The 25,504-nt window shown below is 37.9% G+C and overlaps 1 protein-coding gene across 4 annotated transcripts in view; it reads left to right on the forward strand.

Annotated features, from left to right (window-relative positions):
• Window positions 1-25,504, forward strand: part of LOC117962753 (dymeclin-like) — a 164,799-nt gene that overhangs the window by 126,546 nt on the left and 12,749 nt on the right. For all 4 annotated transcript variants that reach the window (XM_059023737.1, XM_059023756.1, XM_059023749.1 and 1 more), the window contains 2 exons: window positions 8,565-8,747; window positions 14,793-14,906. In XM_059023737.1, coding sequence (XP_058879720.1) covers window positions 8,565-8,747; window positions 14,793-14,906 — 297 coding nt within the window. The remainder of the gene's footprint in view (window positions 1-8,564; window positions 8,748-14,792; window positions 14,907-25,504) is intronic.

Below are 25,504 nucleotides of genomic sequence, written 5' to 3' on the forward strand. Positions count from 1 at the left end.
GCGAGTTCTTTCCAGATATGACTTCACTCGCTTTGCTGACATTACTGTACCTGTTTAAGCTGACTCAGGTGTACTGCTTGTGCCAGCTCCAGCATTAGGCTCCACCAGTACAATACTGTGCAGCATGTGCTTTTCCGTTCGCAGAGCAGTTGGTGGGAAAAAAAGTCTTTAGCATTGTGTTTCTTTTCACACTGAAAGCCAGCGATGCCTTGTTTTTGAAGTTCTGGCCAGATAAACCAGCCCTATTTATCTCATTTATCCCCCAGTCTGCTCCTTATAAAGTTACCTTGCCACAGCTGCCTGCAGTAGCTGAACACCATTAATCTTGCATCGACTCCATCGTACTCCTCCCCTGTAGTTGCATTGTCGCAGCACCTCAGTGTAAGCAAGCCCCATTAATCTTATTTTACATGAGCAACCCCAGCCCTCAGTATCATTTCCTATACATTTATCCTGACTAGCAATAACCTTCAAATTATGTGTCTGCCTCAGTGGTACTGTAGGTAACAACACTGCCATAGGGGGCTTGTTCTCTAAAGAAACAAATTCAAGTGTTACAGTACCCTATTTAAAGATACAAATAAATGCATTCGATAGCACACATAGTAGATATGCTTGTTACAGTTGTTTTTCAGTTGCATTTCCCATAAAAAATGTTCACGTAAACACGGGGTGAATATTATCTTAAAAAAAAAAAAAAAAAAAAAGCAGGATGTGAAGAAAACTGTGAGAACACTTGCATTTTAATACTGTAATTAGATTTACGTGTACATCCCCCACAGTAGATAAGGGATATAATTACACTTTTTTTTTTTTTTTTTTTTTTTTTTTTGTTAAGGCCATTTCAGTTCATCAGGGTCTTTTGTCGTTTGTCTGGTGTTTCTCTATCGGCTCTGTCCCACAACGTATGTGTCTCCTTGCTTTCCTGTTTGTGCTTCTCCTTGCCACGGTGGCTCTCAAACTCGGTTCCCTGAGTTTCTTAACAGATTAGCTATGGGGGAAGCTGCAATTAGAGCCTCCTTCCCATAGTTCAAAGTGCTGGTTGTCTTGTTGTGCCTTTTAAACCATGTTCGTCCTCTAATGGGTTTTGACTACAGACTTTCCGGTGTCAGGGATGAGAGTTTTAAATATTCACTAAGGTAGGTGACATAATAGATGTGGGGTCAGGAGTTTACACCCATGTAAAATCAACAACGCAGTGATGACCTGGGAAACCTGCTAAAGATGCTATCTTTTGGATGATGCATGACACCAAGTATGCTTAATAAATCTAACCATATATTGCCATACACACTGAGCGATGCTTAGCTCCCGATGTATTGTTGAAGTGGAAACAGGTGTGTTTTGTCCAGTGTCGAAGGATTCAGTGATTTCACTTCAGTGCTTTCAGTGATGTTTTTATTTGCTTACGTTGCTATTCCACAAGTACCCTCAGTCACTGCATTGAGGGATGAGCTACTGTAATTGCACATGCACCCACTGAAGTCATATAGATGATTCTGCCTTCCCATGTTGCTGAATAGTTGAACACAACTCACACAGGAAATATTCCAGTGGATCACGTGGCATGTAACATGACCACATAAATCTGTGTCTTTTTAAATTCTGTTTTTTTTTTCTTTTCCTTTTAACTGTACAACTTAAAATACATTTTTTTACAAAACAACCTGAAATTTGGTAGAAATGAATTGGGTAAAAAAGAAGAAAAAAAACACACTTTAGTTTATTTTATAAGTTTGATGATCTAGACATGACAACATCATCAAAAGGTATATGCAGTCACACGTTATACTGTACACAGTTATACACAGTATGTTAGGATGGAATCCATTCAGATGTGAGTGTACCTTTATCCTTTTAAATAAGCTCCATGAGCCGAGGCCACAACTGTAGGGACTTTGTGCTTACCCATCTCTAGCTTGCAGTCGAACAAGCTGTACTGTTTAATAAGTCTCAGGAGTAGTGACTGTTTAAAAAAAAATAATAATAATAATTATCAGTTATTCTTAGTTTCCGATGTAGAGAATCCCATTTTAACTAAAGGATTTTAATTCCCGTTCTGAGTTTATTTTTGCGACCTTAAGCTTAACTACTATATCATTTTGATCCTAATCCAGTTCTTGCAAATTTACCACAGCAAGGACTCTTCACCCTGCATATTTGGGATGTTATTTCAGATGAAGTAAGATGAAATAACAATAAAATGTACTATAGTATTATAATTATTTTATTATTATTTATTTCTTAGCAGACGCCCCTATCCAGGGCCACTTACAATTGTTACAAGATATCATATTATTTTGACATACAATTACCCATTTATACAGTTGGGCTTTTACTGGAGCAATCTAGGTAAAGTACCTTGCTCAAGGGTACAGCAGCAGTGTCCCCCACCAGGGATTGAACCCACGACCCTCCGGTCAAGAGTCCAGAGCACTAACAACTACTCCACACTGCACTGGCCCAATATGGAGTAGAGGTTATTCTAATAAGAGCCTGGTATATTGACATACAGGTGCTGTCCACTTATAACCGACCCTGTTAGAACGGAATTCTGTTTACAACGTATTGAGGAGGCATGTCCCTGCCAAACAACATGGGTTTTAATGGAGAATTACAAATATTGACTCATTTATAACATACATTATATACCGTTTAATGCGTTTAGTTTTCCTGTTCCACAGGCAGGTGTTTTGCATTTTAATACATAGTTTAATATATACAGTACTGTTTTATTACCGTATGTACAGTTTTCCTGTTCCACAGGTAGATATTTTGTGCAAATAAGGTACATCCGGGACAGTAAATGACAGTCACAGCGGCATTTGTGACGTCAGGCAGGAAAAACAGTTGCTGTTTTACTTTTATTCTTCTATGTTTTTGTTGGTACAGCCGTTGTGCAGTTTAAAAGTATAACATATACAATTTGAATTACATTTTACGAAAAATATAAATTTGTACATTGGTACTACTTATTACATTGTACGGCCCACAGGGGAGTGTTTTGTATACATAATAAACTCCCGTTCTTTGTCAGTTAAGCTTGTATTGTTTATATACTCTATCTAGTTGTGAAGTCAAAACAATATGTAAAAACAGACCTCACATCTGTGATAGGCAGGGAGATACTGTAGCTGTTCCCATCCCAAATACTTTTTTTTTTCTTTTTACATACAGCCTTTCAAATTGTGTTTACTACGTACTTTGTTTATAAAGTACTGTTTTTAATTGTCCCTTGGAGTCTGTTATAAGTGGAGTGCACCTGTGTGTGTGTGTGTGTGTGTGTGTGTGTGTATATATATATATATATATATATATATATATATATATATATATATATATAATATATATATATATATATATATAATATATATTTATTTATTTATTTATTTATTTTTCTGTTTAGGAAACTATTGTGGATCATCAAGTGCAGTAGAATGTTAGTCTTTTATCAATTTTCAAGAATTAATTAACGGGCAGCTGGAACCAGTGATCATAGCTTCATTCACTGCACTCCACCCAAAATACAGTAATGCAGTGCAGTAGAGGAAGCTAAGCTTTGTGTGCTATGAATGAATAGTTAGCAGTAGGATAGATTGCATGTAGTGGCCAATGAGTGGTACCCTTATATTAGAACTATTGTTGTTGTTGCTATTGCAGAGAGCCTTGTATTGAGGCAGGGTGCTGTGTATAGTTCATGAACTGTAGCCTACATGATAAGCCCATTGTGAAGAACACTAGGTTAAGAAGTAGAAGGTCCTTCTTTCGTAACAGTAAGACAGTTTTGTTCATGTAACCACAGCCATTTGGAGTCTGAAAGGCTGGTGACTCACCAGTCAGTACATTGACCTCTATACCAGAAACTGACACAGGAAGACCTGGTAATACTAAAATGACCCAAGCCCTCAGCATGGCAGATGGAAGCTCTGTTTTGTTTATTTTTTTGCATTGCTTGATATGCAAGCCAAGACAGAAGTCAAATAATACTGGTTACTGCTCATGTCAAGTGGATCTTGCAATGTTGTTGGTAGTTCATCCGTAACTTCACGCTTAAAAGAAGTTAAGGTAGACGAAGGTTTCAGCCATCATGCAGCCACAAGTACAGTGTTATGCAGTGTGCCCTGTGATGTGATCTTTGCTTTGCATCAGTCCCTATTGCTGTTGTTGTTTACACAAATCTTGGATTTAATCCATCAATCAGTCGGCTTTTTGGCTGGGGAAGAGTTAAATTGCTTTGTGTTGCATAAAAAACCAAAAGGGGTACAACAAGGTATGTAGTAACATACATATCACCCCCCAAAAAATAAAAAGAAACACATTTTTGATGTTTGTATGCCAGTAAAAAAAAAAAAATCCTGCTATATTAAATATCTCTTGTGTTATAACTTAGATACTGTGCAGTACATGGTGCAATAGTTAACCCCCTGTAAATAAGAAAGTATAATTAAGAAATATATGAATAAATCCTTGGTCTGTTTGTTACACCAGACTGGTAATTAGATTAAATAGAGGTAGTGGCAATTAACAAAGGTAGGTGCTTGTGAAAATGGAAAACATGTTTGCCTGTAATTTCTGGAATACCATCTGACATTAACCATGTTAATAAAGGTATTGTAAGGAGCCTTACTTTCCAATCATTAATGTTGTCCGATGGTTGCAATACTTTCACTTGTCTTATGCATATCTTCAATGATATTGTGGAGACATGTGTATGTAACTTTAGACTTTTACATATACTGGTATCAAGATTTTAGAGAATTACTTATCCAATTGTGATGCAGCATTTTTAGTTTAAATATTTAATATAGGTTTTCAATCTCTGATTTGGCCACCACCTTTATATCAGTATTGCAATATTTATTATTATGACTTATGGGGACACGGGTACAACACTCTTGGCTCCGCTTTGGACGTTTTGAGGCATTCTGGATCTAAGCCTGTCTGATTTGCTTTTTGACGGTGGTGGTGTGTGTGTTTTTTTTCTTGTTTTTGTAAATTTTGTAAAGTCTTAAATATAATTTCTCATCTAACCTGAAGGACTCCGGAGAGTCTCTACCACCAGATAAAATCTTCCACAAGCTCATCATGAGAAACAAGCCCATCATGAGAAACGTGATGTACGTGTGCTGATTGACGTTTGTGTGCGCCTGGTTTCCTCTGCTACTCAGGGTGAAGGTCGTGAAAGAAAGAAGTGTTATTTATAACTATTTTAATTCAGCGGTGTGCTGGAAATTAGGTATCTATCATTTCAAATTCCCATTATCCTACCAGGAAACCAGCAGAAAAAAGGAAACTTTGCAGTAGGCCTGGAAACCCCCCTATTTATTTTATGAGAATATGGAGTCTGTTAAAAAAAAAAAATAGTTTTTGAATACAGGCTGTGTTAAAATAATATAACCCCCCCCCCCCCCCCCCCATAAAACCAGAGAAGTGGGTGCTCATCTAATGTTACAGTGTATATTAAATTATATATTGGTATTAAGCTGTTAATGGATAACTCATAATGTGGTTGAATTAATTGATTACACTGGTAACAAAGAAATAATTAATGCATTTAGAAATTTGTTCAAAAGGGTGTTGAAAATAATACTGTACATGTATTAATACCATGTTATAGTAATACATTCAGCTGATCCATACAGCATCATATACTGCTGTTTTAAATTATTAAAATAAGAACCTGTCTGGTGTTTTACATTTTTTTAACACAGAGTACTCTCAGCTGCACTGTTAAATAATAGATTTGTATAACCTTATTACACACGTGTTACCTTAGTTACCCTGGGGTAAACAAAAGGGGTATTTTTTTCACACTTTAACATTAAACGTTGAACCTATGGTTGCTGCAATGAAACTGCAATGACAATGTCAACAGGTTGCATAACAATGCAAAATACTGTACAAAGTTAGTTCATCGAACTATAAACATGGTTTCTGTATATGGCTGTAGAACAATGTAAAGAATCTGTGTGTATTTTACCCAGTTCATGTTGTTTTTCTTTTTTTATACACTCGGCCTAGTCTTATTATAACAGTGGATATACAGTATCTGGGGTTGGTTGGTCCTACACCTGCCCAGGAATCTGAATTCAGTAACTCCTGTAGCGCATTGTCATCACTGCAAACGCCATGCCAGTTGTTATATCACAGATGTGAAAGAACACATATGTAATTAATTCATTAATTACATTTGAAAATGAGCATCACCCCCCTACTTTCTAATCATTCAGCAAACGCATTTACGTAGTTATTATAATACAGATCGAGACGTATAAAGAAATAAAATTAAAATATTCATATATATATATATATATATATATAAATATATAAAATAAAGTTCCCCTATCTTCTGCATTTGATTATTACATTATACTATTTACAATACAGATTTAAAAGTACAAAAAATACATCTTTCAGATCGTGTTACATGTATATGTCTGTATAATAAACTTTGTCATTATGACAGCTGCAACACCAATCAAACCCACTGTCAAGCAAACAGCCTATCAATCAAGCTGTGTAAGTAAACAGAGACAAGTCTGTCTGGTTCACAGAGGGCTTGAACATCTCTATACGAAGTTTGGTGCAGTAACAGAATGTTTATTAATACATACTTGAGTCTTGCTTGAGAGTTTTTATCACTTGCATAAGGCTATTTGGACTGCTCAGTCTGGGAAGGTCATATAAATAATCTAGTATTGCACTCTATGTGTGTATTGTATACATACATTGGAATGTGTCTGTTGCATCGAGTTGTCTCCATTTTTATTTACAAAGAAAAAGTCACAACTGGTTTATTATCATAACAATTTAATTATCAAATTAATAATTATGGAAATGATTTAGTGTACAGCTATAAAGTGGTATGTCACTTAATGAAATAGTTCAGTTACCTTTCTGGTGTGGGGATGAACCTACAATAAATTAAAGGCAGAAGTCTGAATTTATGCATTGAGGTACATTTTATAGTGGGTCCCGTTGAAAAATTCCCCAGTACGACAACTCAACCTCTACGAGGCAAATCAATCTCTACTGGAGTTATCCTGCAGTGCAGCTTGAAATGTAAACTCCGTACTGTTTCCAGCAGAGTTTTAGTGTAGGGTTATCTGTTTTATAAATTGATATTTTGTAATGATTAAACGCAGATACAAGTTTTTACTTTATTTTTAAAAATACAATTTAAAAAAAATCAATGTTGGGCATGTGGTTTGAGGGGATCATTAATAAAGACAGAGTGTGCTTCAAAGGTACAGTATACTTCAGGAGAAAAAACACTGTATGCACTGCAGACAGCAAGCACCATGCTCCGAAAGAAGACGTGTGGTAAAAGTTCTTAAAAGTTCACCAGTGTGAACTATAAAAAAAAGCACTGATAAAACTGTTTACTACAAGATTTTTATGACCCTTAGTATATCAGCCTGACGCCTCGAGTCCTGAGACATACTGTCTGAGCCTGATACTGGCTGTATAATGTAAGTTCGGCAAAAAAAAAAAAACCCTCATCTGCTCTCACAGCATTCTGCTATTTCCTTGTTCAGATACTTGCCTGGTCTGCTTCTCTTTTACTTGTTATTGCATTTTTCTAGTTATGTTCTTTTTTTAGTACATACTACAGCTTGTAAAACTAGTTGTGAAGTCAAAACAATATGTAAAAACAGATTCCAGACCTCACATCTGTGATAGGCAGGGAGATACTGTAGCTGTTCCCATCCCAAATACTTTTTTTTTCTTTTTCTTTTAAAACAGACAGATATATGGCTAAATATTTGACTTTCAGTGTACAATGGAGGTGAAAACACCCAAAATATTTTGACAACATTTTTCCCTGGAGGGAATTTAAGGTTGCTATGTCTGGTTAATCAGAAATTAAATCTGAAAGCTGACTGGAACCAGAATTGGGACCAGAACTGTTTGGATGGTGTGGTCCTCAATGTCTAGAGACTAAACAAGGCAGTAGTTTTAATAACAAACAAGTTTCGCTTTTACATAGTCTGCCATTCATTTCATGCAACCAGTTATGTGGATCTAACCAACACTGATAATCATTTTACAGAGCCACAGCAATTGCTTTGTTGAATCTTGGAGTGTGACTTATTTTGTCCACTACCTAGCTGTGTAACATTTTTGGTAAGAAGAGCCACACCGATGATTAGGGAGTTCTTAAAGAGCAATACTAATATAGGTGGATGGAGCGATGGGTAGATATAGAGAAAGATATAGGTATATAGATATATATTACTAAACAGTAAAAACAAATCTATCACCATAAAAAGTCTCTTTATAAACGGCTCCTTCTAAATCTGAACAAATAAGTGTTGTGTAACTATTTTTACAATTGTACAACCTGTCTGTTGGCTGGTTTCACATATCCTGATTAGTACTTTAACATAAGCCAACACATACAGTATATATGTACATGGGATGGGCAACTCTGGCCGCTCCTTACCTTGTCTTTATTGAAGCAATTAAACTGGGTCCTAATCAGTTATCTACTTCAATATGCATGTTAAACCTGGCCTGAATGAAAAGGCTCCCAATCTCATGGTTTCTCTTTATTCCAACAGGCTCAGGATCTGAATGTGATAGAGGAGGTGATCCGAATGATGCTGGAGATTATAAACTCTTGCTTAGCCAATTCCTTGCATCACAACCCCAACCTGGTGTATGCCTTGCTCTATAAACGAGAGCTTTTTGAGCAATTTAGATCCCACCCCTCCTTCCAGGACATCATGCAGAATCTGGACATGGTAAGCATCTACCCTGAGATACTCTGTATGTAGCAGCAGTTGTTGTTGGGAAAAAAAATATTTCTTATTGTTTTTTTCCCATTTTAGTTGTGCTGATCCAATATTAAGATTTGTATTTATTTTATATTTATTCGTGTTTAACTGTTGATGTTAATGTTTAAATTTCCATATTCTACCTCAGCGCCCCCTATACACATGTAGCAAGTGCCCCCTGATGCGTGTGGAACAAAAGCTTATATGCCTGTTATTACATTATCAGCCTCTGTGTCAAATATAAAGTTCATTTGGCTAGACAACTCCTTTTTTTGCTCAAAATGGAGCACCAGAGTATGAGAAGCTGGTTTACTGTTCATTTGCAGTATACCGTATTTGTACAGTACATATTGTCAAATCAATTAAACAAACAAATGAATCTAAATTCAGTCAATACATGAATATTAAATCCCTAAAATAACTGATTTGTGGGCAACAGTTGGATCTAGGGGCATTGTATCCTGTATCTGAAATGGTCAAACCCATATTTACAATTCATTAGTTATCCACCACTAGGGATGCATTTTCCTATGGACAGGGAGATCATTGAGGTACCCATCACACTTCTATTTCAAATCTAGGGAAACACTTATCCAATTGTGATGATAAAATCAGCGGGTAAAAGGGGGAAACTGTCCATCCGCCCATATGAGTGTCACACTTATGTGTTTGCTTATCCATTTTTGATAGAACTTAGGACTCTTCTGTCCTGTACATGGGAGCAGCATCTTTTCAATCTTTTTTGCATGAAATAATGAAAATAAAATGAAAAACACATTCTAATAGGCATGAATGAAAATCTGACTTTGAATGACTGATTAACTTTATTCCTTCAATTGATAACTGCCAGTTTCTGGTGTCTAGTAAAAGGGGCAAAATAAGAACTAGGTCACAAAGTGATTTCTAAAACCTGATTTGGGTCACTAAGTACAGTAGATGCTGGTTATTAGCTACCCTTATAAAGACAACTGTAGGTTAACAGCATTTTCCCAGGAACCAATCCCTCCTCATAGACTTTAATGTTAATGGAATTCTGATATTAGCAACTGCACGTCGCTTATTGACAAATGTGTTACTAGTTGCCAGTGCTACAGAGTGTACTTGCATGATTTATGCGCATACTTCATGCAGCTTTTATAACACACTGACTTCGCAACTGCGTATTTCTGGCGGACTGAGGAAGAATTGTGGCTTTGAAACTGGCTACGAAGCTGCACACAGAATTGAGATGGATTTACAGTGGGAGGTGGTACATTGTAAAAAGCAGACAATGTTGGATAATTTCTTATTTTAAAATTGTGTTCTTTAGAATTGATTTTAAGTACAACACATATTTTTTATGTTTGCTTTACTCATTGTAAGGGCAATTGTAGTACATCGTTGTGTAGTACTATTTAAGCCGACACCTTTTTTTTTTTTGTTTTACACACGCATGAAGTAAACAGTTCTATGTTTGGGTATTTTGTGTTTGTCATTATTTTTTAACACTGCAACATTTAAAACACATGTATTTCAGTGCCATATTTGTACAACTACAGTATATATTGTTCCATATAAATACACTTGAAAGCGGAGGCGTTCCGCTTATTGGCAACTTTCGGTTAATGAAATAAATAAATAAATAATAATAATAATATCTGGATTTCAAAAAATCATGCTGATATTGTTCAGTATGAGATTTTAAAAGCACATATAATACTGTTTACCTTCTTTGCTTCAAACAGCATTTTAAAAGTGTAGTATGAATACAACTGATCTTTTTTACAACATCGAATAATTATATTATTAACTCACCATCAATATTATATGATGGTGAGTTAGCAGCAGGGGATCTGTTAAACTAGTAATCATTTTGTGAGTTTCTGTTTAAGCTTTTCTATTTGTCACCTCAATTCTCAGGAAAGCAAAATCGGTTTCCCAATACAGCATGTTATTAAAACATAAAAGCAACATTTCACTGCACAGCAACTTATGAATATGACATGTTTTCAGCTGGATTTATTTCACAAGGGAGGTGGGATTATGCATGTACTGTTTTCTTTGCATTACAGTATATAATTGTTTTCAGCTTGTGCATTCTAACCACCCCCCTGCACAATATACAGTACTATTGAACAATAAGCAGTTCTGTTGTTGTTCTTTTAATGAGGGAGCTCTCAAGAGGTAGGTTTATAATCTAAGAATGTGTAACCATATATAGCAGAATCTCCCTAGAAAATGATGCAGACCCTCAATAAATTATGGGAGATGCATATGTATTATGGTTTGTTATATTGTAAATTGCAAGATCCATGCAGGTTAATGTTCTTCCTGTGCTGATAGTGATTAGTTGATTTGTATAAATGTATGCTGTGATTTAATTTTCATCATTCAGTTTAGATGCATGTGTTACACTCTTTATTTGTGTGATTTAAATATGACCTATTGTGCTATTTGTCCCTGTGTCTTATCTGAGAGGGTTTTCAGGTAAAGATGAAGCAGATACCACATAATACTAATATCATATACAGTAAATAGTAGACGAATATGTATGAAATCAAATTGTGTCAACAGTGGAATTCCCAAACATAGTTATTATTATTATTATTATTATTATTATTATTATTATTATTATTATTATTATTATTATTATTATTATTATTATTTATTTCTTAGCAGACACCCTTATCCAGGGCGACTTACAATTGTTACAAGATATCACATTATTTTTACATACAATTACCCATTTATACAGTTGGGTTTTTACTGGAGCAATCTAGGTAAAGTACCTTGCTCAAGGGTACAGCAGCAGTGTCCCCCACTGGGGATTGAACCCACAACCCTCCGGTCAAGAGTCCAGAGCCCTAACCACTACTCCACACTGCTGCCCTAGTTGTGTTTGGCGGGGAAGGTTTGTCCATTACCAATAGGGGCAGTTTACATGCACTACATGTGTCCTGTCGAAGTCAAAAGTACCCACCATGTGTGTGTTTAGCCATTCTATATCTGCTCTGTGTCCACTGCACTTTCCACTTCGTTTAAATCCTCTGTATAGCTCTGCTTTAACACAAAAAAGAGATTAAAGTCTTGGAAGGTGGGGCCCGTCGGGTGAAAATGGAAGGCGTGTCACTCAGAACCTCTCAATTAGTTATAATCTGAATAGATAGTAGTACCACATTGTCTTGTCTGGAGGCGGTAACCAGCTAGCCAGTGTGATCTATTTGCAGTGTGCTTGCTCCTAAAGGAACATTATTCAGGGGCACTTTACTTTTAAGTGTCTCATTTATTAAGATTAGGGGGTTGGGATCTCAAAGACTGTAGGTTAGAACCATGGAAGCATTGTATGTGTCCATACAGGTACTATTATTAATACTGCACTCTACCAGTATAATATTTCAATTTTAATTACTTGCTGTCTCATTTACTACATTCTTCTATAGTTTAGTTGTATGTGCTATCAGAAAGCAGGTAGTTTTAGCTTCCTTCGCCCTCTTCCTTCTATGACCCATAATAGGCTCATATTGTCATGACATTTTTAAGCCTTGTATAGGTCAGGAAGTAAAAATAACAAAAATGGCATCCACTTTGTGTCTTTGTAATGTTACATTTTACAGGAAAGCATACCATATTTAACACAGTCTGATAAAAAAATAAGTGAAATAATTTCTTATAATATGTTGCCAGATCATTAGGATATTCTTTTCATGTGGCAAAGTTGCTAAATTTTCCCCAGGAGTTGGTGTACAAAAATGTACCTACCCGTCTCCATGCAAATAGAGATCAGCTTGATAAGTGGAACAAAGCGGTGAAATGTGCTGTTGCTTCTGCATTAATTGTGTGTTAAATTGCAGCCATTACCACTGGGAAGGTGTTGCTAACTAGATTTCAGCCAATGAATTCACCCCAGAGCCAGACTGCAACTTGCCACACATAGAGATATATTAGCATAGTCTGGGGGTGCAATTTTATATATACTGTATACATGCTGTGCATGTTTAACAGCTCTGTCTGCAGACAGATTATGGCAGCCATGCAAGAGGGTCCTTGTTGAAAGACTCCTACTGTTAACTCCTACTCAAGACATTTCCAGTTCCTCTCCATATCAATACATATTACAGTATTTAATAAAGTTTCAAAAATAATATTGCAATCAACAGATACATAGATAAGATGTGTTGTGATCTTAGTATTCAGTGTCTTAAACGTTTGGCATAGTACTGAAGCTGAATGTGTCAAAATACTAAACCTTCCCAGGGAAGTATTTATGGTACCATTTTATTACATTCACAGTCAAAAACTTTCACTGTTGCGTTCAGTTTCATTGTTATATTCTTAACTCAATGCCAATGTGATTTATAATTACATTTTATTGTGGATTGTGTATCATTGCTCAAGCACAGTAATGTCCTGGAAGCATGCACCAAGATATTCTTCCCCAGTGGTACGCAATGTCTGTCACAGTTGTTTGGCAGCATTTGATTTAATACGCCTGTCCTGTCTTCGAGCACGCAGGTTTCTCGTCTGTGTGGATGTTCGTGAAATGCCTGCACAATCAATTGGGACTGTGTTCAGATCAACCCTTACTCCTTTTCTGATAAGGCACTCAGCCGGGAAAAATAAACTAGATTAAAATACATTCAAATGCAAGTACATTCAAAGAATGTCTGTGGCAACCATTAAACATTTAAATTAGCACAACCTTTAGAACGTTGATCAGCTTCAATTTGTCAAGTGTAAACAGAGTCAAGACGGGGCCTTTTAAGATACTCCATGCAGTTACCTCACTTGTTTGCAAGATGTGTGAATGGCTGGAAGTGTTGTGACAACTACCTGTCTTGTTTAAATCCCAATGCCATAAAGTTCACATTGTTGTGGTCTCGCACCCAGATGTACTGCAAGCCAAAATAAAAAAAAAAAGAATGGCCTTTGGCTCCTTGTGTCTGTCTGAGAAGCATAGAGCAGTGACAGCTCCCTCTTGGTTTTTTTAATCACATAGGCTGGAAAGAACACATTACAAAGTGCCTCAGGATGGGTGCGGGGGACTAAATTACAGACAAGTCTTTAACGTCAATAGTTTCACCGAACCAGACTGCAGGCCATGGGAGATGGTAACTTAAAAGAGATCATCTAATTATACAGAATTTTCATGCCACGGAATGCAATTCTCAAAACCTTGTTTAGATTGACTTCTCTCTCTATCACAAGCATAGTTCTCCACCCATTATTTACTGGACATCTATTGAAATTGTATGTCCCTGTGTGTGATGTATTTTAATGCTAGTATACAACTAAGAATGCTTTTTGTAAGTTTTATTTTTGGCTATACTTGTTCTGTAATTTTTTGTTGTAGATAAATTGATTTTAAAACTAATAACTTGTTGATTGACATGTACTGATTGATGCAGTTAATTCACAATTAAAATGCCATAAAATGTATAATTTGTATGATTCCACATGTAAAAGTTCCTAAGCTTACTGCTACTGTCTTCAATTGGAGGAATAAAATACCGTAGGCATAAATCAGTCAGACTTAGAACTGATTGGTTGTGAAGTTTTACTGAACCGTACAACTTTTCAATATTTTCTATATAAATAATTAGAAATATTGAACCATGGTCAGTTGTGATTGGAAAGAAGAGATCAAGGTGAGGAACTGAGCCTTGAAGTACTCTCCTATTACTCCAATGGAAGATGCTGCTCTAATCAAGTGACAGATATTGCACAGTCAAATCAATAATATAATACAATAATGAAAAATATATAAGTAATACAAAAAAACGCTTTTCACAATAAACATTTCAGAACACTATGCAATCGACAAGTATAAAACAGGCAGCTATTTAAAACAGTTTTTACGGAACAACAGAAAACTGTGACTGAAATGAATGTCTTTTAAACATATCTAAGAGTACTACCATCATGCCAGTATATGGGCTGAAATGTGTGGGTTTAAGGGCTCTCAGAGTTTCCCTGCCGGTATAATCAGGATGCTCGCACAGTTATGTCACTGAAGCACTTTGCTCCCTCTTGTAGGTGATTGGCTTCTTCAGCTCCCGACTCGAGCAGGCTGGATCTGATCTGTCAGTGGAACGTGTTCAGGAGGTCATTAAGCAAGGCGCTGCAGCTCTACCCAAAGATCGACTGAAAGTAAGTTATAGGTGGACGGTCAGCACAGAAAAACTTGCGCCATAGAAAATGTATTAAATCTTAAATCAAAGAAGGATAAACATTTGTATATGAGTTTCCTTCAATATGTACAGGGTTTGCAATGGAAAACATTGCTCAAAAAATAAATCGCTTAACTTGTTCTTTTTTTAACATTTCTATGAAGTCATTGGATTATATTTTTAAATGCAAAAAAATGAAAATACGCAGCTTCCTATGTTGTGCCAGCTACTTGCATATACTGATCCATGATTGTATTCACTTGCTTCAGTTAAGCACAGGCACAGACTAATAAAAAGGGACATTACTATTCAATAAAACCAATGACAAACAGCGACTGTAAAACACAATTCACAGGGGAAGAAAAAACACCTACTGACAAGCTGAGAAATGAAGAGAACCTGTTTTTATTAAATGCATATGTCTTGATATACATTGATGGGTTTTTGTTTCATGCACCTGTAATCGGGCGATCACAGATCAGCAATCACAGGGTAATAATCTGTAATCTTTATTTTTCAAGCATCCAAGCTTAAGGGCAAGGTAATACAAAATTACACACATTTGGTTTATAATAACTTTTATTTTAATATCTGTTTAGAGATCAATAAAATATGTATAGATTATTTGATTTCCTGAGAGCAAAGAGAACAGTGTTTAATCAAAGGAATTTCTGAATCCCTTAAGATTCTGTCCCTAGACAGTACCCATGAGTACTGACTCTTTAGTTGGCGTACATGATAAATCATAAGCAGATAGATCTATCTAAAACGTACCATAAATCACCGCTCAAGGCTCTAGTCTCCCATAAGGTTCTTTCATCTTTTCTCATTTGTGGTAAATAAAATAGATTGCTTAGAAAATCTTTAAACCTTTTATCCTGATTTTTTTGTTTTGTTATTTTTATACTGCCGGTGTGTTTTTTCTATGGGAATACGTATACAGTTCCCTTTCAAATACGAAATGTAACCATTACCTGATCGGATATAATCTCTTATATCTTGATTTACCTGAGCACTTATATCAAAGCTGCTCCTTTAAAAGCCCTGTATGCGTCAGACGTCGTCACCGCCCCCAGGGGATAAATACGAGTAGCGCATAAGGCTCGGCCATTTTCTCTTTCAGCCTTTGCCTGAGGAAAAAGTGAACTCTTAACTTTAAGTCATAACTACGGAGATAATTTGATTAATTCACTTTTTCTCTCTCATTTCATATTATGAAATAACTTACCTTTTTAAGTGATAATTCTTCTTAGCCACTCCGCGGCTTTGTGCCCTGTACGAAGCCAGCGTCTCTCCCCGCCCCTTCCCTGGGATTCAGTACCTTGTTGCAGGTAACTTCAAGCTCTCTTCCTTGCTGCTCGACTCTTCGTGAGCCTGCTGTGTTTGCTTTGCTGCACTGACGACGAAGGTTGGTACATTTTTTCTAGTTAGCAGGCAACTGCAGCCCCTGTCTGTTTTACAGTGCATGCTTGCAGTTTGCCAGTGATTTTTTCAGGTCTTTACCTGCACACCACTTGTCCTGGTACCAGCCCGGTACCCATGACTCGCTCTGCCGGTACCAGTCGCTACCAGAGCCTGGACCAGTTGGTACCAGAGCCTGTAGCCTGGTCGATACCAAAGCCGGTACCACAGCTGGTACCAGAGCCTGTATCAGTGACCTGGTTGGTACCAGAGCCTGTACCAGTAACCTGGTTGGTACGAGAGCCGGAACCAGTCGGTACCAGATCCTGTACCAGAGGCTATACCAGTGACCTGGTCAGTGTCAGAGCTAGGAAACAATAATCTAGGGGTAGGAGCAAGACTAAGAGCCTGTGCTCCTCAAAATCCTCCTCTTCATCATCTATCTCGAAGAGCTCCCCCTCTCCTAGATAGAGGAACAGGAGCCGCCGTAGCAGGCATTCTGGTACTGACCGAGTTGTGGGGCAAATGGAAAAGCTTTTTGAAGCTATGAACCAGCAGCAGTCCCTTTTGACGGAGCTGCGGCAAGGGCCCCCCCCCCCCCCCCCAGTTGTCTCAGTTCCCAGGGTTCAGGCACCATTGCCTGACCCACAGCCAGAGCAGGTAGAGCAGGAGGACACCATGTCCCTTACTGCATCTGAGGGCATGGATACCCAAGAATTAATCTTCCCACCGAGGACGCGGAATCAAATGTCTTGGCTCCCATGGTAAGCCCCTCCCTGTTGAAGGAGCTCACCTCCCTTATCAGACGTGCTATCACGACCCTGCAGGTGCCTTGGGCCACGGAAGATGAGCCTAAACGCTCTATATTTGATAGTGTGTCAGCGCTGTGAGCCTGGTCAACAACCACCTGCTCCAGTTGTCTAAGTACAATGGTCAGGCATTGGGCAGGAGTATGGCTGCATTGCTGGCGGCAAGAAGGCAGCTCTGGCTTGCTCAGGCTTGAGTACCTGACAAGAACAAGGCGTCATTAGTGGATGCACCTGTAACACCAGGGCATACATTTGGGCCGGCAGTGGATGAGATGCTAACACGCTCTCACCAAGCAGCGGAAGCTCCGAGCTTTAACAGTGCGCAACGCGAAGGCCGGCACAATTATCGACACCCTGCTCATAAGTAGCAGCTGTGGCCACAGACGCAAGCCTCTACAAGACAGAAGCCCTAGAGATTTGCTGCCACAGGTCCAGGGCCCGTTCTATCAGGCCCATCTGGTTTATTAGTGATCATGCACCACGGACATCTGGGTGATCACCACCATCTGGGCCAGTTACTCTCTGCAGTTTCAAATCGGCCCCCCTCCCTTTCAGGGCATGATTGCAACAATGGTCATGAACCCTCTAGACACTGTATTAGTGTCTCAGGAGGTGGCGGCTGTACTGTAGAAACAGGCAATTTCAATTGTTCACTCTCTCAGCGAGAGAGCAGGCTTTTACTCCGGGCACTTCCTGGTGCCGAAACAGGAGGGCGGCCTCACACTGCTCCTCAACCTCAGACGGCTCAATCTGTACTTGAGAGTACGAAGGTTCAAGGTGCTGACAGCGAGGCAGCTGTTGCAGTCAGTAAGGTCAGGCGACAGCTCTGCAGCTTTGGGTCTGGCCCCTGAGCGGAGACATTTGAGCCATCTATTATCTGACAGAGTCATTGAGACACTTCAGAATGCCAGAGCAGCGTCTACACGCTCCCAGTATGGTTATAAATGAGGTATGTTCCTGATGAAAATGGCGCTGAGTCTTATGCGTCACTTGTGTTTATGAGACGTCTGATGCATACAGGGCTTTTAAAGGAGCAGCTTTGATATAAGTGCTCAGGTAATTCATGCTGTAAGAGGTTATATCCCATCAGGTAAAGGTTACATTTCTGTTTCAGGGAACCAAGGTTATGATAATAACCTAACGTTTCATGCTTTGTCCTGTCACCTGCTTGGCAGACAACAGGACTGCACCCTTGTAAAATGTCTGGGTTTCCTTATAAAAGAGATAACAGCAATCGAGAGTTGGCAATCCTCTGTAGTTACCAGGGCAGACATATACACACACACAAACAATCACACACCACAGAGAAAGAAACAGTGAAAGTCTAAAGCAACTAATGGGCCACTTCAGAGACCTGCATGGGAATAAAAGCAGGTGCTGGAAAGGATACGTTTCCCTGACAGCCTGCAGGCGGAGATACTTGACACCAAAAGGTCTGAGACTGGAGAGAGGAAAAGAGAGGAGTAGACAGGAAAGAGGGAGGGCCAGGGAGAGAACTCTAGAGATAGAGCTGTCTCAAACGGAGACAATCTGCCCTGCAATTAAGGCTCCCCCTTTTATTGCTCTGGCTCATTATGGGGCAATTTAAAGATCAGGAGGATAGGTGAAAAGTGGCCCTGGTGCTCTTTGAAGTTCATGGGTCGCTCCTTTTTCTTGTTTTGTTGATTTATCAGTGGCTGAGGGAGTACAGGAGAGCACTGAAACAACGCCTGGAGTCTGCAGCTCCCATCGCTTTATTTTTCTCAGGGCGCTTTCTTGCTAAATACAAAACCAAGCATAACAGAACTCCCATTTTTTAATATTGCTGTATGTCATTTTGGAACTTAATTTATTTCCATAATACAGTGCAGCCAGTTTGATTTTAACCTTCCTTAGAAAATACCCCCAATTAACACACTGTTTTTTATAGAAGCAGCTGTTTATTTTTGTAACCGTCACCAACCATCAGAGAATGTCAAAAGGCATAGGTAATGGGGAAAAAAGGTAAACTAATAAAAATTAAAAAAAATGTGTTTGAAGTGCAATAAACAAGAAACATCTTAGAGATTTGATAGACCATTTTGATCCCAGTATTTTAAAAATAAATTACACCTTCAGACAGCCACATCTCTATAATTGAGATCACAGTTTATCTGTATGATAAATAAATGATAATACATTTTGCTAGCTGTTCTTTGGAAGTATAATATTTGAGGTCTTAACTGTTTTTATTAGAAACATTAGTAAAGCAGTTGTTGTAATGTTTGCTGTCTTTGAGTATAGCTTGTTAGCAAAAAGTTGAGGCTTTGTGGTCCAGTGGTTAAAGAAAAGGGCTTGTAACCAGGAAATCCCCAGTTCAAATCCCAGCTCACTCACTGACTCAGTGTAACCCTGAGCAAGTCACTTAACCCCCTTGTGCACCAATGCTGATGCACAGTTCACACACCCTAGCCTCTAAGTCGTCTTGGATAAAGGTGTCTGCTAAATAAACAAATACTATTTGCACTGAAAAAAAAAATCCAAGTTTCAGGTTATACCCATTTTTAGAGAAATGCACACAGATGAACTGCCATGTTTTATTTTTTTATTTAACCTTTATCTGGCAAAGTGCATTAACTCTCAAAATAACAGAAAGAACATCCTTTAACATAAGTGAAATGAAATACAGTCGTTTCATGATCTTTCATGAAAATGTTTTACGTGATTACCGGTTTGCTGTGTTGTTGGTTTTTTGGGGTTTTTTTTTTTGTTGTTGTTTTTTTCTACTGGATGTTTCTAGTCTGTGATGATGAATGTTTCCCACATTATGGTATTCACTGTAGGCCAGACGGCTCCCAGAGTCTGAAAGCCAGTCTGGCTACCAGCCATAGAACTGGAGGACCCTAGGCATGCACAGATAGACATTAACAGCAGCTTCACCCTATAGCTATGGCCTAAAGTTTAGCATCACCTAGAATTTCAGAATTGAGACATAATTAAAAAAAAAAAAACTATAGGAACATCATTTTGATATTTTATTTAACATCATATAATCAAATAAACTACAAAAATTATATCGCAGGTGTCTACCGGAAGCCATAATAGTAGTAGAGTATTTTTAAATGTGTCAGTTTTTTGTAAAGTACATGGAAAACTACAAAGCGCTATGTAATTCAATATTTTAACATAACATTATTCACCAGGTTTCACTCGACTTCATGAAGCTAAAGTAGTTAATTCTATAGGATGATGCAAGACTTTTGGCTGTAGCTGTGTACACAGAAAAATATTGCACTCATTTTAATACATACACTGCCACTGAACACTAAACCGTTTATTTGTAGTTAGCATATTTTATAGAAGACTGCATTGTAAGAAGCAATACTTGGTCCTAATTGTGGTTTGTTTTTACAGTACACAATACAGTATTCCATAATTTCATTTGTCTGGGCACTCCATGCAACAGCTGTACAAAATAACTTTTTTTTTTTTTTTTTTTTTTTTTTTTTTTTTTAATATTGTCCTCCTTTTGTAAGATACAAAGAAAATTACAAAACATGCTACATTAATGGTTTATGTATAGTCTACCTAGGTGGATATGCATCATGGTTCAAAATGATCACTAATTTAAAGAACCACCTTTATGTATGAATCATCCCATTGTTGCATGGAGCTCCTCATTCTGGTTTTACAATTTTATACTATTAAACTTTTAGGTAGTTCTCTTTCAAATTCTACTGTCCTATCTGATTGGTACTGTATATGGGTTGCTTTAGCAATCAATACAGTTGTAGCCACAATCCAACAGTATATATTGGCTATTATTTTGTGTCCTAATAATAGATGTCCAGCCTGTAATTCTTAACATATATACCTGGGATTTGTCAAAACACTCACTATAGTCAGGTGGTCCTAATGTGCATCTTTAATACAGAACCTGATTTAATACTGAATCACATGCAAGCTCTGATAGGGATCTCAAAACGTATTTTTACATGGAACATGGTATGTCTGTGTGTGGCTGATGTAATTTTGGGGTAGTGGAATCTGGTATTTGCTATAGCATCTTCTGTTTCCTAAAATCTGGAATCTGGTATTTGCTATAGCATCTTCTGTTTCCTAAAAACAGATAACTCTTCCGTTTTACATATCAACACCTTCATTGGCTCGGCACCTGGAAACAGCAGCCACAGGAGTGCTGAAAAAAAGGTACAGTATGTCCATTCAGTCCTGATGAACTCAAACCAGTAGCTTTGTGGCCCTAGAGGTGAGGGTGACAACTCTTACTTGGGCAGCCAGCAGCCTAGCCATGGTTTGAAAATCACCAGAGACAGAGCTGTGTTGTTAGTCCAATTATCAGGCTGGCCAACTTTAGCAACAGTGTTCTGGAATCTGTTGTTCACTCAATGCTGATTGTCTCTGTAGTGATAAGCAATAGACAGTCTGGCTCCTTGAAAGAGCCACTCGCTAATGTCAGAGACCTCAGTAGTTCCGAACCCTCTGACTGACTCTAGCGCCAACCCCCACACCCCCCTCCCATCACCACCTCCCTTCCCTATATCAGTAAGTGGAACTACTTGTGGCATTTCTCACATTGCAATGCATCATTCCTGGCTGAGGCTGCTACTGCATGTATGGTTAGCAAGCTTGAGGCAATGTGCGGTAATTGTTATCAGCTGGGAACGGCTGCTGAGTTGGGTTTAGTTGCAGTAGCAACTGAAAATAGCTGAATTAAATGTTCCCACTTCTTCGCTTGAATGTTACACACACACACCAAATGTCCTAACGTAGGTTGCTGTGTAAAAAGGAATTGTTTGGGTCTGAGAAGGAAGACTTTAATGTGGAGTCATTAAAAAGAACCAGCAGCAATCTTATTCCCAGCATTACTTTACTTTATTTGCATTCTTGTTTGCAAACCCTGTGATTTTCATAGATGCGTAGTCAGTAATGTGATTTGGTTGTCAGGACTAGCAATTTCAAATCCCAGATTATCAGATGCCTACTCACTTGTTTCCAAGCAAAAAGACACTTGCAATTTGACTTAGTTTGCCTGTGCCTTTTTGATCTATAATGAAAAAGGCCTTTGACATTTGCTTACCATTGCTAAACCAGAGATCAAAACCCCAATTCAATAATCAAAGGTCAGGATGCCCTAGCTATGCTTCTTAAAGATGGTGGATGTTGCTAGTCAACATGTCTGAAATAAAAGCTGATAGCGGGCTGGAGCTATCAGATCGGAAAGTTTAATGATTGGTGACAGTATGTCTGTCTTTGCTCCGCAACACACTGTTATTGTTTCACAATTATTTTTAAAAGCCTGTTGAAGGAAAAGAAACTATAACATGTAAAGGATGGAGAATGGCTCACATTTATTAAAAGCAAACCTATCAAACTATTCCCAGAGCATTTTGTCCTTCCACTACCCGTATGTGTTATTTATTTATTTATTTTTTTGGAGACTCATCATTCTGGGATAAAGTGTTCTTGTCAAGTCTAGGCTGGTAAACCTGGATTGTCTTTTTTGTTATCTGCTGCTGCATCGCGCTTGGATGCTATCTTGCTAACAAGGAAAAAGGGCAGCTTGCAGAGGCAGCATTTGCATGTAGACAGAGCCTGCTGGTGAGATGCTATCTGTAACAGTCAGGAATTGTTTTTTCTTCTCTACTGCAAACCACATTCCACCCTGTCTGTCTATCCAAACTTCCTTTAAAGGCAGAGAACAGCAACAGAACAGAGGGTCCTGAAAGTAGCTATCAAGCCTAGCTCTCATCACATAAAATATGCCACACGGGCTGAGAACATTCTGCCTGCTTGGCTTAGGGCAACCTTGGAGCAAGGCCAGCAGTCTGCTGTACCAGGACAATGCTTTAGAATCCTTGCAAAACAGTATTGCCCTACAGTATGTTTATACTGTATATATGCTGTGTGCATATTGGCCTGCATTGTAACAATAGTATTTACTTTTAAAAGCCTGTTAAAGTGTTGCAAATATGAATTATCAGCAGTAAATCCATCCTGTTGTGTTATAGCTGCTTCTGCTTCTTCTCAAGTCATAAATCACATTAAATCAAAATTAGATTTTATGCTTAGACCAGCGATAATATCAGAAAATCTAAAGAAAGTCAATGTAGTATGAAAATAATACAATCTTTCTACCATGTTTCTTGATGATGAAGCTGATTGCAGTTACAGCACATGGCAGTATTGCCTCTGTCTGCCATGTCTTCATTTAAAATTCAGGATTTGTCTTGAATCTTGTAGAAACAGTGTACGATGGGAATGTAGCATGCTACGTTATTGGGCAGTGGAATGCTTATTGTAGTGCCTCAGTCGTGTTGACGGGCAGAGACTGAAGCCGTCCATCAGTTTGACTGGCAGTAAAAGGTCTGTCACGGGTAGCTAGTAACAGGTCTGTCACAGGTAGCTAGAAACATTCACTAACAAGGGCGAATAAGTGTGCCTGATAATACAACCTTTAAAAGCTCAGGCAATCGAATGAGCGCATGCTTGTTAACAAAGCAAGTCACCGATAGGCCGATTCAATCCATGTCGCCTCCTTTTGTTCTTCCTAGAGGGGACGATTTCTTTATTTTGTTTTCATCCATGATTACGATTGACTGTGCCTCGTGTGTTCGTTGAAGTGAAAGCATAAAGCAAGTGCAGTTTATTTTTGTATTGTTTTTTTACGTGGTCTCTTTAATCTAGATATGTCAGTCTGGTCTTATGTAAGTTTGCGCACCCTCCTATCTTTTCTGTACACAATGCTTTAATTCACGCTAATATTATACCTGTAGTTTGAAGTTACACTAAGAACTATTGTGTAAAGAAGTGAAATATGAATGCTAAGGAAAAATTATTTCAACAAATTTTGAAAATAAATTGTTACAAACTATTTTTTTTCCATTATCTGCCCCCACATAGACCTACTTCATTCTTCAGAATTTTGTGTATGTGTATCGCTTTAAGAATGGACAGGTGTCAGACGATGACATGTTGTTTTGTTGACTGGTAAAATATTTAGTGACCAGTCACTGTGACTGGCAGCAGTTTTTCCAAACGGAAACGCTGAAAAAAGGAAAATTAAATTGTGGGAAATTGTCATTGCGGAATGGATGGCGTCAGCCAGAGTTGTCCGACACATTTTCCGTGTCCCCTGATTGGTCAGTGCTTTTGGGCTGGGGAGATTACCTGTCTTATTTCGACATTTGTGTGGTTGACTGACTGAGCAATATCCTGTACCTGTGTGCCAATGTTATCTTTAGTTATGTCAACCAAAATCTTTGCTTGATGTAGAAAGGAATATAAACAACAGTCCATGGGAATCAACTTCAGCTATTATCACCAGTGAAAGAGAAGTTGTGTATATCAACATAATGCATTTTGTCTGCAAATAAATAGTTATTGTAGAGTCTTTCTCATTCAGAGAACACCAAGCTGGTTTGGTCTGATTTTGTGTGTGTGTGTGTGTGTTTGAGGTTTGGGTTCATGACAGTGTAGCATATGGAGACGTTCTGCTTTTCTGTAGAGATTAGATCTCCTGGTGTAGAGGAACTGAGACTAGACTTGGTTTACCAGCTTCAGGTGTGTTTAGATTTGCTATGGGAAGGGGGTGGGTGGGCGGGTGGGGGTTGGGTGGGTGGTTACACAGGAATTTACCAGCTTGAGTCTCCACGACTTGCAATAAATTAGAAACTAGAAATTATTAGCACCATTTATTTGTGTTTTTGTATTCAGCCACATGACCAGTATCCCACCTTTTCTATTACTTTTTATTGCAGTCCTACTTGGAAGAAGTATATCACCATAGCAACTAGCTTTCTGCTGCAATGAGCCATATCCCCAGGAAAATAAAAATGACATTTAAAAAATACATTTAAAAAGTATGACATGGCAACCCAACCCTTTTTTATTTTAAATTAAGCATACTCCGACCTTACTTTAGTTTATAAAGTCAAACTCCGGAATGGAAACTACGATCGCAAAAAGGATTTTTTAAATTTTATTTGATTCGTTTTTTTATAATAACCCAACAATATTCAGACCATTTTTAATAATCAGTATTTCCATGTTATTCGCCTCAATGCTTTTGTAGAAGAAGAGAGTGATGGATGCTTTCAGAGATGCATTTGAAAATATGTTTGGATGTAAACAATTATTCGATGTCAAAGATAGTATTCAAAAAAAGAAGAGAAATTAAAAGACGATTGTCTCATCGCAACTTGTGCTGTGAATGCGAAGTGCACTAGGTAAATTTTGAAATTTATTTTATTTTTAATGTCATTTTTTTCTGTAAATCTTGTTTGTTTAGGGAAAAGGAAAAACCATTTAGATTTCAAACTTTAGTTAATTGTACACAGAAGTAAAGCTTATTATTATTATTATTATTATTAATAATAATAATAATAATAAT

Source organism: Acipenser ruthenus, chromosome 1 (assembly GCF_902713425.1).
Source record: "Acipenser ruthenus chromosome 1, fAciRut3.2 maternal haplotype, whole genome shotgun sequence".
Taxonomy (NCBI): Eukaryota; Metazoa; Chordata; class Actinopteri; order Acipenseriformes; family Acipenseridae; genus Acipenser; species Acipenser ruthenus.